At 31.9% G+C, this 15,538-nt stretch overlaps 1 protein-coding gene across 12 annotated transcripts in view; it reads left to right on the top strand.

Moving 5' to 3' along the window:
- Positions 1-15,538, top strand: part of Rfx3 (regulatory factor X3) — a 300,010-nt gene that overhangs the window by 220,660 nt on the left and 63,812 nt on the right. For all 12 annotated transcript variants that reach the window (XR_013438109.1, XR_013438110.1, XM_040285704.2 and 9 more), the window contains 2 exons: positions 2,204-2,385; positions 6,338-6,457. Coding sequence is in view for 10 of the 12 variants with exons in the window: in XM_040285704.2 (XP_040141638.1) it covers positions 2,204-2,385; positions 6,338-6,457 (302 nt within the window). In the remaining 2 variants the exon portion in view is untranslated. The remainder of the gene's footprint in view (positions 1-2,203; positions 2,386-6,337; positions 6,458-15,538) is intronic.

Below are 15,538 nucleotides of genomic sequence, written 5' to 3'. Positions count from 1 at the left end.
AATATGTTAAGAGTACTAACAGAAAACAGTCACCTTGCTCTATGGAGTATATGGATACAAAATTAGAGCACTTTTAGGCAATATTGTTCAGTAGGGCTGCTCTAGCACCAACATGCTTTCAAGTCCTAATCATTTTAATGAAGCATGTGGATGAAATATATGAGTTAGGTTTGTATTACTTCATTTTTGTAGTCTCCCTCAGTTGGGTTCATAATTAACAAACTCTTAAAAACAAAAAACAAAACAACAACAACAAAAACAAACAAACAAAAAACCAAGAGGCATGCTAGCCCACTCTTATAGACAGAATTTTTGTTCAAGCCTTAATAACTTTAATCTTCTAATCAGATTACCTCCTATCTTTTACACTAAATGAATACGTATAGTGAACCTATTTTATATGTTGTTTAGAATACTCAAAAATCATGTTTAAATGACCCTGGAAGATTTGTTGATGTTATGGTTATAGATGATTCATATGAAAAGAATTCTTTTTAACTTGGAATATTTTTCTGTCAATAGAAACATGAAAATTTATCTTGTATAATCTTTTCAGAGTTTTACATTGGAGGGTTGTATACATTACAGAACTAATACATATGTTTAAGTGTACATATTCATATGCATATGTGTTCCATAAAGAACTGGAAGTCTTTCTGAATAGAATACAAATTTTATTTTTTAAAGTGATCTGCTCTGTAAGCTCAGTGGCTACATTTTCTAAGCCAACAGTTAATATGGGTTTAATGACATTTAATTACATAAGCGCAATATTTGCAATTAACATGATTCTGAAAAATTCAATTAATTGTCATGGTTAAAAGCAATACTGAAAATATTTAAAATAATTTTTTCTTAAAAATCTGAAAGTTCAAGTTCTCGTTTTAACCACAGATCTTAAAATATGTAAGCAAAATGGAGAAATGCTTTAACTTATTTAAATGTCCATTTCATCATTTATAACATTTGACTCTAATTTCTACAGAAGAAGTGAGATTAAATTCATCTTTTTATCAGTGGATGCCTACCACATTGTTTGGGTTGTCATTGGTGCTAAATAAATGAATTATTTTGTTTCCATAATTTTAATTTAAATGATATTTCATTCTAAATATTAATTGTTTATTTTACCTCTTATATATGTCATGGAAATTTTTTTGAGACAAGTAATATGAAATATTTGCTGCTTTTGTGGAACTGTTGTTCTAGTGTATTTAGGAAACTTGAGTTTGAAACCGTGCTCAAGCATCAAGAAAATGTATGACTTTAAGAAAAATTCTTTAAGTCTATTTTACTTCTCCTTTTGTAAGAAAGTAAATAAACAAATGAAAAATTTAATTTTGCTGAAGTTGAATGCAATAATATGTTACTGGATAAAATTTTCTAAAAATTCTAATTCTAAATTCTATACTTTAAAGTTATTTTCAAAAAATACAGGATAATGCAACTTTAAAATGTTAACTATAGGTTGAAAATATTGCTTTACTACATGTCATTGCCATGTGCCTTCTAAAATTATGAAAAAACACATCGAGATAGAAATACTCATAATTATAAAACCAATTTTTCTTTCATTTTATATAAGTTCTTTGCCAATGTCTCATGAGTTTCTTTCCCTTTTGGGAAAGAATGAGTGAATTTTGTCCTTTCTGTTTTCAGAATTCATCCCATTATACAATGTTATTATTTTATTATCCAGTGGTACCTTGAGATAAGTAAATTATAATTCTCTAAAAGTGAATAGACTCTTAATATAAAACCTCATACAAAGCAGTTTGCTGTTCATGTATTATAAGAAACCTACATGAAAGACACATTAGGTACCATGCTAGCAGACTTAGTAATGTGTTTTTTTCTATAACAATTAGAAATTTTATTTATGACTGATTAACTAGATTGTTTGAATTTTCTGAAGAAATATTTGTCTTCAGAATTACAAGTAATACAGGAAAAACTTATGTCTCTATATGTGCTTGACTCTGTGAAGAAAAGGATATTGTCTAAGATGAAAAATGATGTTCAGCTATTTACACTGTTTCTGGAGGTTTTTAAAGCCGGATCTCTTCAGTCTCTGAATTTTAGCAGTTTACTCTTAGATTTAATGAAGAACTTTCAAGTATTTTTGCATATTGTGTTTGCAGTGGACTGGAGAAATTTTACAAACTGTATGACTTCTCTGTTTGCTGTGTCTTATTTCTACTAGCTCCAGTGGCTGTTGGACAATTATGAGACAGCAGAAGGAGTGAGCCTTCCCAGAAGCACTCTGTATAACCACTACCTTCGACACTGTCAAGAACACAAACTGGACCCTGTTAATGCTGCCTCTTTTGGAAAACTAATAAGGTCAATTTTTATGGGGCTGCGAACCAGGAGATTGGGCACTAGGTTAGTACTGAAAAATAAAGTACTTCCCCTTTTCAAATTACAGCAGTTTTGTGAATTGTTTGAGCAAAAGTACTTGATTACAGGAATACATAAGGGAAAAATATAGAATAAGAAAAGGAAAGTCACTGAATACTACCAAGCCAGAATGATATGCTGTCCTAAACACTGAGTGAGCAAAGCTTTGAGAATATTTGATTTTCAGCCTACATAGAAATTAACTGACTCAGGAGGGTGAGGTAGGAGGATCACCAAGTACAAAGCCAGCCTCAGCAATTTAGAGAGGCCCTAAGCAACTTAGCAAGACCCTATCTCAAAATAAAAAATTAAATGAGCTGAGAATGTAGCTCAGTGATTAAGTGCCCCTGGGTTCCATTCCTGGTACCAAAAGAAAAAAAGAAAAACATTAACTGTTAATGCAAGACTTGCACATGATATTTTAAAAATCAATATGTGTCACTTTTTTAAAAAACACTGAAGGTTTAGTGTTTGACATTGTAAATAGGAGACTATCTCCTGATTTTTACAAAATTATATTTAATTATCTTTATAATAACCTTATTTGAGTAGAGAAAAAATTAAAGCTGGGTTTTTACTTCATTTCATGAAGCTAGGAGCAATTAAAAGTCATTTGGTAAATTTGCAAAATATAGGCATTTGAAGTCCTCTGTGATGACATAGATCCTATTTTACCTTTTATTTTCCTTTTATTTATTTGTTTTCTCTGCTCTTAATCATGAAATTATCATGTGTAGAAGTTAGAACATGGTATAGTTCAATTGTATAGAAGCCAATAATGAAAGAAGCACTTTTCAGTTTCTGTTTTCCTTCATTTGAAAATTAATGACTATTTTTACTAATAAAAGATGATGAAAAGAATACTTAGAACTGTGGAGTTTGTTTTTGTCTTTCCATAATTTCTACATAATGGAAACAAATATTTAGGCAGAAGGATTTGGGTGTTTTTGACTTTTTAAACTTATAGAAATTATATAAAAATATTCAACATAGAGATGCTACACTGTATAACTTTAGGTGATGTACCTTTAATTACTTATAAATAATAACCTCAGAGGTTTTTTTTTGGTAAAGAATTTACCAAAATAAAGAGTTTAGTAAAATAAAAAGTACCTTAGTAATTAACTTCATTATATATTAGTACCAAAGCGGGTCTTATGACCTATGGGAAGGTCATCTAGTTTTTATGTTCCACTTCACGGAGAATTCGTTCTACTTTCTATGGCCTGTTTCTGCTGTTTTCTCCTGCCAAAGTACATATTTTGGGATAGTATGTCCTGAACCCTGGCACTTTGTCAGTTTTATAATATTTATAGGTCTGTATGCATTTGAATTCTGAATTATTCCATGATGTCGTTTTTTTTAATTTATTTTTTATTAGTTCTAATCAGTTATGCATGACAGCAGAAAGCTCTTTGATTCATTGTACACAACTTTTAAGTAATAGTATGGCTTTTAGATTGCTGGAGGTTCAGTTCTCGCATAAATATATTTTCTTCTATCTATACTTCAAAATAGTAGTATATTTTAAACTACAGAACATGATTATCTCTTCAGACTAAAGGAACCAGTTTTCATTCCCTTGAAAAAAGCTTTTTGTTTCTTTAGTATTTTTTTTTAAACCAAAATGAGGAAAATCATTATTTGGGGACCTAACCCTCTATTTCTGAACTGATAGCTCAGTAGTTACATATACTGTGCCAATATTTTGAAACTCTGGGCTTTATTCAACATTCTAATAGCTGTATTGTTGTGCTACTTTTGTTACTGAAAAGGATTTCAATGGGCCCTATTTTGAGGCTCCATTCAAACCTTGAAACATCTTTAATAATAGAAAGGGATAAAATTGGGGTTGTTTGGGTTTGTGAATGAGTAGAATCCATATTCTCTAAGTACATTTTACAATATTTCAGCTTTTACTTCTAATGTTCCCCCAATCCCCAACAATTATGTCTCCTGTTCCTTTTAAAATTGTATTCTGTGTTTGCAATTGAGTTAGAATGCAAAGCCTAGAAGAATGAGAAAATAAATACTATGCTTAAACAAATGAGGTGTTATAAAGAGAGAGAACTATAATGTAGGAAAATTGACAGTATTAGTGGTAGGTAAAGTCCCAGAGATTCATTCTACTATGATATTTACTTTCTACTCCTAATCCAAGAAGTAAATCAATATAAATCATGAGGCAAACTAAATCAGATATTTTTTTTAAATTTTTTTAGTTATACATGGGCACAATATCTTTATTTTGTTTATTTATTTTTATGTGGTCTTGAGGATCGAACCCAGGGTCTCACATGTGAGAGGCAAGTGTTCTACCGCTGAGCCACAACCCCAGCTCCAAAATCAGATATTTTTAAAAAGAAAAAAAGTGAACTTTATGCCAGGAATGTTATGTATCAGTAGTATTATCTGTTGAAATTATTAGAACCAGACTACATCTTTTCTTAAGTTTGGGGGTCTAAGTAAACAACAAATAAATGAAATCACTGTATTTTTAAATAAAGGTGAATAAAAGGTACTGTTTTTTAGATCCCTTCTCCAAATCAAATTTGAGCAAAACTGACTATGGATATACTTTACTCTCCAAACCCTTTCCAGTGAATAAAAAGAACTTCCACTCCCTCCCAACCCAAGCAAAATGATGATATGTAGAAAACTGAAAAAGAACTAGATACTTCAAGAGAAACATCATTTTACTTTTTAGTTTTTCCCCATGATTAATGCCTTTTACCCCTGCCTATGCTACTTGCTTTCTACCCATACCTATACTATATCCTTACCTATACTATCTGCTATCCTTCAGTTTGTATGAAAAACACTACAAATTGTGTTTGTGATATTTCTTGTTTGTATTTTTAGCTCTGTCTTTGGACTTTGGAGAGCAAGATCTAATCTCTGCAAGTGATTAGACTTTGTAGGCATTAAATTTTCATTTTTATTTTGCTGAAAGAGTACATATATTCAAATGACTTTTTAAAAAATTAACAGTATTATTTATGTAATATGATTTTAATGTCTTCAAATGTATAGTGTTCATATAATATATGTTAATCTTGGAAGTAAAATTCTACTCTATTTTTATAAAAACTATTTAATCCACATTCCTCTTGCATTTCTTTTTCTAAATGAAAGAAAAAATTGGAAAGAGCACTGATGTCTTGCTATATATAGACTTGTGAAAAACTATTTTCTCTTTGCAAGAATTTACATATTTAAAATGTTATTTTTGCAAGAATTTGCAAATTCCATTCAGAGCAAAACTTGTCATTTCTAATAGCAAACATGGTCTTTCTCATGAACATGGGAAAATTGTGACATTTTTATTCCAGGTGGGAATTTGCCATTTTCACAGAAAAATTTTCCCATGTCTGTTGTGATATATCTTATTCAACCTACAAAACTGATATAAATTCATAAAAACAGAGACTAATAAAATGTGTTTCAAAATAAAAAATATCATCTTGTTTTAAGTTTCAAAATACTAATATGTTTCACTACAACATCCTATAATAAATTTATCTTATTTCATCATTCCTATGATAAAGAGAAAAATGTTGAACTTGTCCAAGTCTGTAGAATTTTTCTTTGTTCTCAATTTTCCACTTACAAATTCATATTTAATGTAAGTCCTTTATCCTGTTAATGAATTTTTGTTGGCCAAAATTGTTTTCCCACATTAAATTACATTTAAAATATTAATTTGAAAACAAAATACTTATCTTAGGGTCTTGAACTGATTGACTCAGAATCTTATTTTGATTCTTCAGATGTTCTTACTATAAAAACATAATAGGTATCAGGAAAAGATAAATAAAAAATATATAAGATTAGTATGCTGCTTTTACCTGATTTTTCAAAATGTGAAATTAAATGGACATTCTCTGTGGTTGATACTGGTTTGACTTTGTGTTTCCAATGTTGTTCTTTTATAAAGAGGAAACTCCAAGTACCATTACTATGGAATTCGTGTCAAGCCAGATTCTCCTCTAAATCGTCTGCAAGAAGATATGCAGTATATGGCTATGAGACAACAACCCATGCAACAGAAGCAAAGGTAGACTCTGGAGTTATCACTGATATGTCAAAGCTATATATTTCTAAGTTGCTTAGGTCACTTTTTTCTGAACAGAACAAATACCTAAGTGCATATGAATGTGACTGCTGTTGACAAACTTTCACTATAGATAACTTTTAAATGTTCTAGAATTTTAATGTTCCTGTTTTTCACATTTAAAGAAAATATTTATTCTTTCATCCTTTTGGCCCTTTTTAAGTTAAGTGTAACATCCAATCCTCCGAAACTATTCAGACAGGGAAGTGAAACCTAAAACACAGAAGCACACCTAAGCAAATAGTAGCAGGAGAATTTGTTTCATTATCATGAGCTTCTGATTTGCTGTTCTGCATATCATTCCTTTTGACTAAGTATGAAGTCTTGCAGAATGTTTGGGACTTTAACACTTTCTTTGAGTCCAACTTTTATTAATATAGGATTGCAGATATTGGAGTCATAAGAGATATGAAGCATTCATGAATGGATGACTGGATGGATAATAGGATAATATATCTTAGGAGTGAAAAATACCTCAGTCTAGTCTGGTCCCATAACCTTTTGACAATCAAAGCATTGGCAACCCTGCTTTACAGATGAATCCCAGAAATGATTTATTTGCACAAGCCTATAATTCTGTTTCTTAGCCAAGGACTTTCTAGTCAGTCCCATGTGCCTAATATCAAAATTTAGAAAAACAAAGAAAAAAGAAACCTTCCTCCTTTTACCAGCATCACTCAGCCATACCTGTAATTATTATTTTTTATTTCAATCTAACATATAGTATTCAGTAGAAAAAAAGGAGGTCTCTGCTTAAATCCTAATCCATTAATCTAGTTGACTTGGCTAGTTCTCCGCATCCATACTAGTTTAGTAAGAAGCACTAACTCTAAGACACTGGTAGAAAAAGAATGAATGTATCACACAGTAGTCCTTCATCTATTTAATCAGCAAACATTGAATCTCTTTTGTGTGCTAGGCACTGCATGCAGAGGATAAGACACAGTTTCTACCTTAGGTTAAAACATTAAAAGTAGAGATGTATGGGAAAATCGGGAGGGCAAAAGCAGTCTGAGACATGTTAAAATACAACTTTGGTCAAGAAACTATAAATTACAAAGTAATTTTCAGGAAACTCTGGAGAGTGAGGATTGGGAAATTTCATAGAGAAGTGCTCTTCAGTAGAGAGAGACCAAGAAAAGTCAGAAAAAAAAAAAGGAATATTCAGGCAGAAGGAACAAGTAAACAAAATCACCTAGGGATAATATCTATGATGTCTTTAGTAAATGGCCCATGATTTAGTGAGTTTGGTATTGCAAAAGGAACATTGAAGAGATGACAGAATAGCTTACTGGGAGATGCAGTTTAGAAAGCAGTTTGGATCATATATTAAGGGATATAGTTGTATATGAAGCTAATAAGTTTGTTCTTTGTACAGAACATAGCTTTGAAGCTTTTTAAGGCTTTGAAGCGAAACAATTGAACTTTGATTTTTTCTAGAGTGATGACTTTTTGATTTGGGGCAAGACATATTTAATGGGAAGAGACTGGAGGTAAGGATACTTGTTAAGTGGTTTTAAACACAGTGATAATTTGCAGTGTATGTATTCCAGCCTGCAGACTCAGTTCAAGATTTGCTTTATAAAGAAGTATCTCAAGAGTTTTAGATTTTTAATTCATAAATTCTCAATTTTGTTTTTAATTGTGGATTCTTATTTTTTGAAATATAGCAAATGAAATATATTAAGAAGGAGTCCAAACAATTAACAGAATGAATCATAGAGTAGTACCTTATATAGTTGAAGACAGGGTTTGAATGAGTTATAATAAACTGTTACTTATTGTCTTGGATTATAATTTTTCTCTTATTTACTAGTAGCAGCAGCTACAGCTCTTACTTGCTGATGTGATCTCTACCCTCATGCATAGCAACATTACACATTGTGGCTATAGTGAAATAAAAAAAAAAGAAAAAAGCTTGATTCAAAAGTAACATACTCAAAATAATTATGAGCAAAACCTTGTTAAATTATACCTAAGAGAGTTAAAACCTACTTCTTCATATGATTTAACTACAAGGTAATCTACCAAGCTTTCAAGAAAATGTAGGTTTTCATAGAACATTTTTTATAAAAAGCCTAAAATACTCAAGTAGGAGCTACAGTTTCTAAGGTTTCCTATGAAACAGATTCCAGAGCTATCAAAATTAAGGAGCTATGAAAACCTCTGCACCTCCATAACTGCTTTTAGAAACAGATGCAATATGTATGTATTTAGGAAGTGATATAAAATTCTCAATAACATTAATAAATTCTACCAACTTGAATTTCTTATATCATATGCTTTTTTTGTGAAATAAGAGTGTTAGGTACTGAACCCTCTTTTGATTCATTTGTGTTTTTGATGATGCAAGTTTTGTATTATAGATGGTTGCTCTTGAAATTCTGTCTTGATGAATGATTGCATTAGCGTTGTCAATTGCACAGATTTCTTTATTGAGACGAGCAGGAAGCTTCAGTTGTCTCATTGAAGGAGACTCTTCACTGACAACCTGCGTAGGCCTCAACTGAACCCAGTTACTTCATTGTGTAGAAGTACTTGGATAGAAGAGAGTTTCTCTCCTTGCATCTGGATGTAAGGGTGAAGTTAAGCATATTTGTTTAAAATGATGGAAAAAGAACTTATTGTATCATTTGTTTTATGCCTTAAACAATTAAAAATTGATGATTCTGAAAGTGAAATGATTCTATTGAATGTATTAAAATTTGTATAAGAAGAAACTTACACATTATATTAAAATGCAAGTGATATGTGAAAGGTTTAAAATATTTCATAGCAGGTACTGGTATTTAATATGGCAGAATATTCAAATTGTTTAAATGACTTCATGATTATTGAATATATCCATGTGGGCACGTCTTCCATCACGTTTCATGTGTTCTTATAATGAAAAAATTCAAGTATATTCAGTTATTATTTTGTTAATTAAATTCAGGTGTTTAATTTGTAAATTTTTCTAGTGGATTTGGTATTAAAGTACTTTTAGAGATGTAATTATTATTATTTTATATGGTTGTATACTATCTTTAGCTCCTTTATATGCAGAATCTTATTTGAAGATTAATAGGATCATAGAGGAAATTTCCACTTATCCGCAAATCATGGAACATAGCCATGAGTCTGGAAATAAATGGAAAGTGCTTCTGACTGAAAAGCAGATGTCACACAGAGTCTGTAGTTTCATGTACTTGAAAAGAAATATCCATCCTCAAACCATTTACTTAAAATAAAGGTGCAGATTAAGGCCCACTTGATTCATAGGCAACCATGGAATATGACAGCTGGCAAAGGAAGTATAAGTGGACAGGGTCTTCTGCTTACTTTTGAGTTATTCATTACAGTAGTTTGTTGATAATCAGTGGCGAACAAATGGACCCAGGCACTCCGGTAAGCCCTTAGAGTAAGATTCTAGAGACTACAATCTAGTCTGACACAATGTAAAAACTGCTTTGCAGATTGATGGCATTATGGGTAATCAAGAAGAGAAAGAATGTATAATTTTAATAGCTTCTGTTGAAAACATCTCTTATAAAAATAATATTTGCATTTAAAGGAGGTAATCTTAAGTTCTTAAAGAGATTCACTAATGGACAAATTTGCTTTCCCTAATTTAGACAACATTAATTCAGATTATCAAAGAACAAAAATGAGATCAGTAATTTTCAGCTCTACAAACTAAGTAAAAATGTTTGCTCCAGTTTCTTTTTAATATTTAAAAGAAGTACATAAAGAATGTTGGCACTATATTTTAGTTATTCTTCCAAACCCTAGTAGCAAAAGTAGTGGAATGAAGCCAAGTGTTTTTGACAATGTGCTTGTCTGTGTTTGATTCCAGTAGCCATTCTCAAAATATTAAACTGCATTTATCATTTCTTCAACAAATATATATATATATATATATATATCAATTGTCAGTTGCATTAGAATATGTGCATCACATCTAAAAGAGATGGCACAGGATTCTAAATGCCAGAACCCTGAAAGAAGAGATGGCCTAGTCCAACCCACTCTCTCTCTCTCTCTCTCTTTTTTTTTTTTTTTTTTTTGTGGTGCCAGGGATCAAACTCAGAGTCTCCTGCATGGTAGGCAAGCCCTTAACCACTGAGCTAAAATTCTCAATCCTCAATCTATCCTCTTGATAAGAAAATGGAAGTCCATAAAGGAAAATAACATCTGAAATCATATAACAACCTAGATAAGAACCCAATTCTCTTGTCAAAGAGGTAATATAATCTATTCAGAAACATATAATATTTTTTTCATAAAATGGAAGGAGAAAACACATTTTAATGAGTGTATTTCAGTTAAGTTATGAAATGTGCTACCTCCTACCTATTTGCATGGTCTCTTCACAGGAATTGAATTCTGTGAAAGAAAGAACTTTTGTGGCTCTGAAGGGGAAGCCAAGAGAGGTCCTGTGAAAAGATGTTATAGCAAAACTGTTTTTGCTTTGTCTATGAATATTTGTATATATATAAGGAGAAAGGAAGTATTATTATTATCATCATCATTATTATAAGTACTAGAGAAAAAATCTTTAGAAATATTCTGGTGCTTTGGAGGAAAATGCAGCCTGGCAATTAGACAAGTTTGGCTTCTGTTTCTTTATACCTCTATGCTTGTGGTTTTCAACGTTGATTAATGTTAATAGTTTATAATTATTTTCTAGACCTTGAGTTCCCTGGGATCATCACAGAGCTAAGCATCTAGCGGAAGTAAATTGGTCTGAGGCAATGAGGGTGGCAGGCATCTTTAGTGAGATGATCTGGTGCCTGTGCATTTGGCTTTGGAGACAAATAAGAAATCTTGGCATTTAAAAATGTTCAGTGTGCACTGTGGTACTCCATGATGAAATGACCATATTTTCCATTAAAGTCAGGAAAATTGTAAATAATCACAACTCAGTAATTTCAAATTATAGTAATTCATGTAAAGTTTAATAATAGTAACAGTCACCACTAACCTATTCTCCTGATAAGTATTTATTGAACACTTAAAATGTTCTTTAAGTTCATACAAAGTAAAGCACTTTATCTGTAAGATCTCATTTGGCAATTATATTGCTATTTACTGAGAAAGAAACTAGGTCCACTTAATTTGGGCTGCACGCAAAAAGCTCACTAATTTATTTTTTTCCTAGATAAAGATTCAGATACCTTTTTCTTTTTTTTAAATTTATTTCTATATCCTGGCATCAGGTAGAGCCAGATTGTCATTCTCCAAATAAAGAAGTTGGGGAGGGGTATCACTCTGGAATCCGTTTAACAGAAAGAGCCATGTGTTATTCAGCTTCTCATGGCTATGACCAAAATACTTGACAGAAACAACTTAGAGAATTAAAGGTTTATTTTGATCTCACAGTTTCAGAGATTCTGTCCAAGGTCACAGGATACTGGACTGAGATGAGATGGAACATCATGGTGGAAGGACATGGCATAGGAAAACTGCTCGCCTCATGGCAACTATGAAGAAGGGAGGTAGGGAGGGGAGGAAGGGGGGAGAGAGAGAGAAAGAGAGAGAGAGAGAGAGAGAGAGAGAGAGAGAGAGAGAGAGAGAGAGAATATAAAGGAGAGGGGAAAGTTTGAGGGAGAGGAAAGAGGAAACACATAAGCATGAGGAGCCAGGGACAAGATATAATTCACCAAGAATACACCCCCAGTGAGCTAGTTTCTCCAGCCATGCCCCACCAGGCTATAGTTGACACCTAGTAGTCTATTCAAATCATTAATCTATCATGTGGATAAATCTACTGATGAAGTTGTAAACTCTCATAATCACTTCTGACATTTTTGCATTGTCTAATACATGAATATTTGGGGGCACACTTCTAAACCATAACAAACCAACTGTAGGTAAAAAATGTGGCATGCATATATATTTGTAGTAAGAATATATTCTTCTAGATATTTAACTGTAAATTACCTGTACTAAATAAAAGGACACAATAAAGAAGTTCATGAGATCAGGGAATCATGTCTGCCTCATCCAACATTGCATTTCAGTGCTCTATAAATATACACTGACTTAATGAATAATCCATTCCTCTGGATCATTCATTTTCATTTTAGCCTTGGGCCTCAATCTCCTTTCCCTTCTGCAGTTAATACATTTAAGGCCTTGGGTTGTGGCTTAGAGAGCACTTGCCTAGCATGAGGCACTGGGTTCTATCCCCAGCACCACATAAAAAAACTAAATAAACAAAATAAAGGTATTGTGTCTATCTACAACTAAAAGTATTTTTAGGAAAATACATTTAAATTTAATTATTTCTCTTCTCTTTGCTCAATTATAAACCTAGAACTAATGAAGAGAGATACATACTCTGAAAGTTACCAACAAGAATTAAAGAGAGAGAATTCTATCATTAATCAGCAAGGTTGATATTAGAAGTCATTTAGATAAATATAAATGTATATTTTAGTGTGGCATCAAAGAGTCAGTTACTGTTTTGAAAGAATGAATCTCTTCACACAGTGTACTTTTTTCTTATCCATTTATGTTTATATCACTTGGTTCATTTTATACATCAGGTAATCTAAAGACTTTCTGGGGCAATTTTTCAAAAGAGGTTTAAAAGAAACTTCTAGTCATAGAAAATTGTAGCCTCTTGCCCTGATTGTCAGGTCATTATTTTTACTTATTTATGCAAATCAGTGATCATGTACTTTCATATATTATGAACATAATAATTACTCTGCCTGTAGAGTTAATATTTTGCATGTGTATATTTCATCTACTTTGAAAGGACTTTCCAAATTTAGTTTTTTTTTCATTTAGTTTATTGAAAACTCTTCTACTTGGTACAGTTGATTGAATGTGATGGTAAACATACACTACTCTTTGTCTTTCAGTGAAATGTTTCAGTATCCTTGGTTGTGAGATTCTGACAGAATATTATGATTACAGTAGAGTTGCAAATGTCCAAGTCCTAAATAATAGCTATAGGTAACCCCATGGGGGAAGATTCCTAATAATTTTCTAAGTTTTCTGTGTTAGTGGCAGGTTTCATGCATATACTCGGCTATTAAAACATTAGAGTTTCTTTCTTTTCCTAATCATTAACAACTTTAGTTCTGATTGCCCATGGAGTTGCAAGCTGTTAAAATGATCGTTTGCCTCTTACTAATTTTGAAATCCAAAACTGTTTCTTCCTTTGATGCAGTGCAGGTCATTATCAAGAACACACCATAACTCAAGAGCATACATTTGTAAAATAAATGGGGGTAAAGGAAGGGTAATACTTTTAAATACTGAAAGTTCAGGTTTTAAAGAATTCAACACAGAGGGGTTTGTTTATTTTCAATAGAAAGAATGTTTTTATAATTTAATATTTATGGTGATTTGTAAAGAGTGCAAAGAGGCAGGAAAATATATGTTCTGTTTCATTGCTAAAAATTTAGTTGAAATTCAACCAGAATTAAATAATGTAGAATTATCATGTTAATAGAATATTTAAAAACTTAGAAAAAAATCATTTATACTGAACCTTTTCAAAACCCTGAACTTATAGTGCCCTATGTATAGTAAATGCTCAATAAATATTTGTTAAATTCATTAAAAGTATGTTAAGATTAACTGATGGCATGATAAAATGAAAAGTTATCTTGATCATTCATTCATTCTCCATTTAAAGATATTTATCATGTATTTCAAATTTAGTTCATGGGGGAAATAGAAAACTGATAAAATTTTTTTTTTTTTGAAAATTGGCTCTTCTCTAATGTTAATGGGTATATTTCTACAACATTGGTCTGAAGGACTCCTTACCTGGTCAAGAGGCTCCTATGGACTAGGACTGTGCATGTTGCCTAGAAAACATCTCAGAAGCATGTAATACCAGTTGCTAAGCCCCATTCTCAAAGATTTTATTAGGTAGGTCTTGAGTGAGCCTCGATATTTGAATTTTTGTATTTGAATTTTTTAGGTATTTTATAAAGTTAATTTATAGGTATAGGTATTTATTTAGCCTATTTTTAATGTGGTTGTTTTTGACTCCTTGTTAAACTCCCTTCTCTTCTGGGAAGACCCAAACCTCTGAGATGTTGGTAGGAGATAGAATGTTTTTCTTAAATATGGAATCAGGTAGATGAATATCCAGCCCCTTGCTGCCCAATGTTTCTGGTTTCTGGGGATTTCTTGCAAGCACTAATCTAGTGTCAAGCAGTAAACTTTGAATGTGCCACTGTATATGATTCATTACTTAACAAAGAGGAAAAGCAAAAGTTAACATTACCTAGAAGCTCTTCCATACTTTCAGGCTCACACTAATGCAACCCCCTGCCCTTGCTGGTGCCATTCTTCCTAGAGCTCTTTGAATTCTGTCCCTGGAGTCTAGCATGAGTCACAATATAAGTCACAATATACAACACTTCCACCAAGGAAATGCCCATACTGTATTATCTGTGCCTATCTTTCAATCTACTATTCATCTTTCTACCCTTATTCTTATGGTTATAATAAAAGCACTCATTTCCCAGCTCTGACTGTATTTTCTCTGTGTTTCCCTTCATCCCCACTATGTAAGAGCTTTTCTAAAGTACCGACCTGTACATTTTCTCCTGGATTTGTCAATTTATCTCCTTCTTTCCTTGTAAACTGGCCTTGATGTATTTGCCATCTCCCACTTAATGTAGTAGACCTCTAATTAGTGCTTCCCACTCAATCTTATTAAACATCATCATACATCAATTGTGATTCATTGTGTTTTTGACTGCATATTAAAAATACAATATTTCCTACTCATAGACACTTTCACTGTGTATGATACAATGATAATGCTGTCTTCTTAAAGAAGAAGGTAATTTTGCTTGTAGATTATAGGCTTGCTAAGCACTGTGTGCAGGTAGATTGTGGCATAGCATCTGTCCTCTGAAAACTTATTCTAAGAGGAGTATATGACATTTTTTTCCCCACTAGTCCTTGGTTTCATGTCTTTAATACTAGGTGCTATATATGGCAAAGGAACATTATAAAGCACAGCTGGGCAGAGTATCATAATTACTTTATAAACTCACATCTAAACTT

Source organism: Ictidomys tridecemlineatus, chromosome 4 (genome assembly GCF_052094955.1).
Source record: "Ictidomys tridecemlineatus isolate mIctTri1 chromosome 4, mIctTri1.hap1, whole genome shotgun sequence".
Taxonomy (NCBI): domain Eukaryota; kingdom Metazoa; phylum Chordata; class Mammalia; order Rodentia; family Sciuridae; genus Ictidomys; species Ictidomys tridecemlineatus.
The sequence above is the reverse complement of the archived record's forward strand: the minus strand, read 5'-3'. Positions and strand labels throughout refer to the sequence as shown.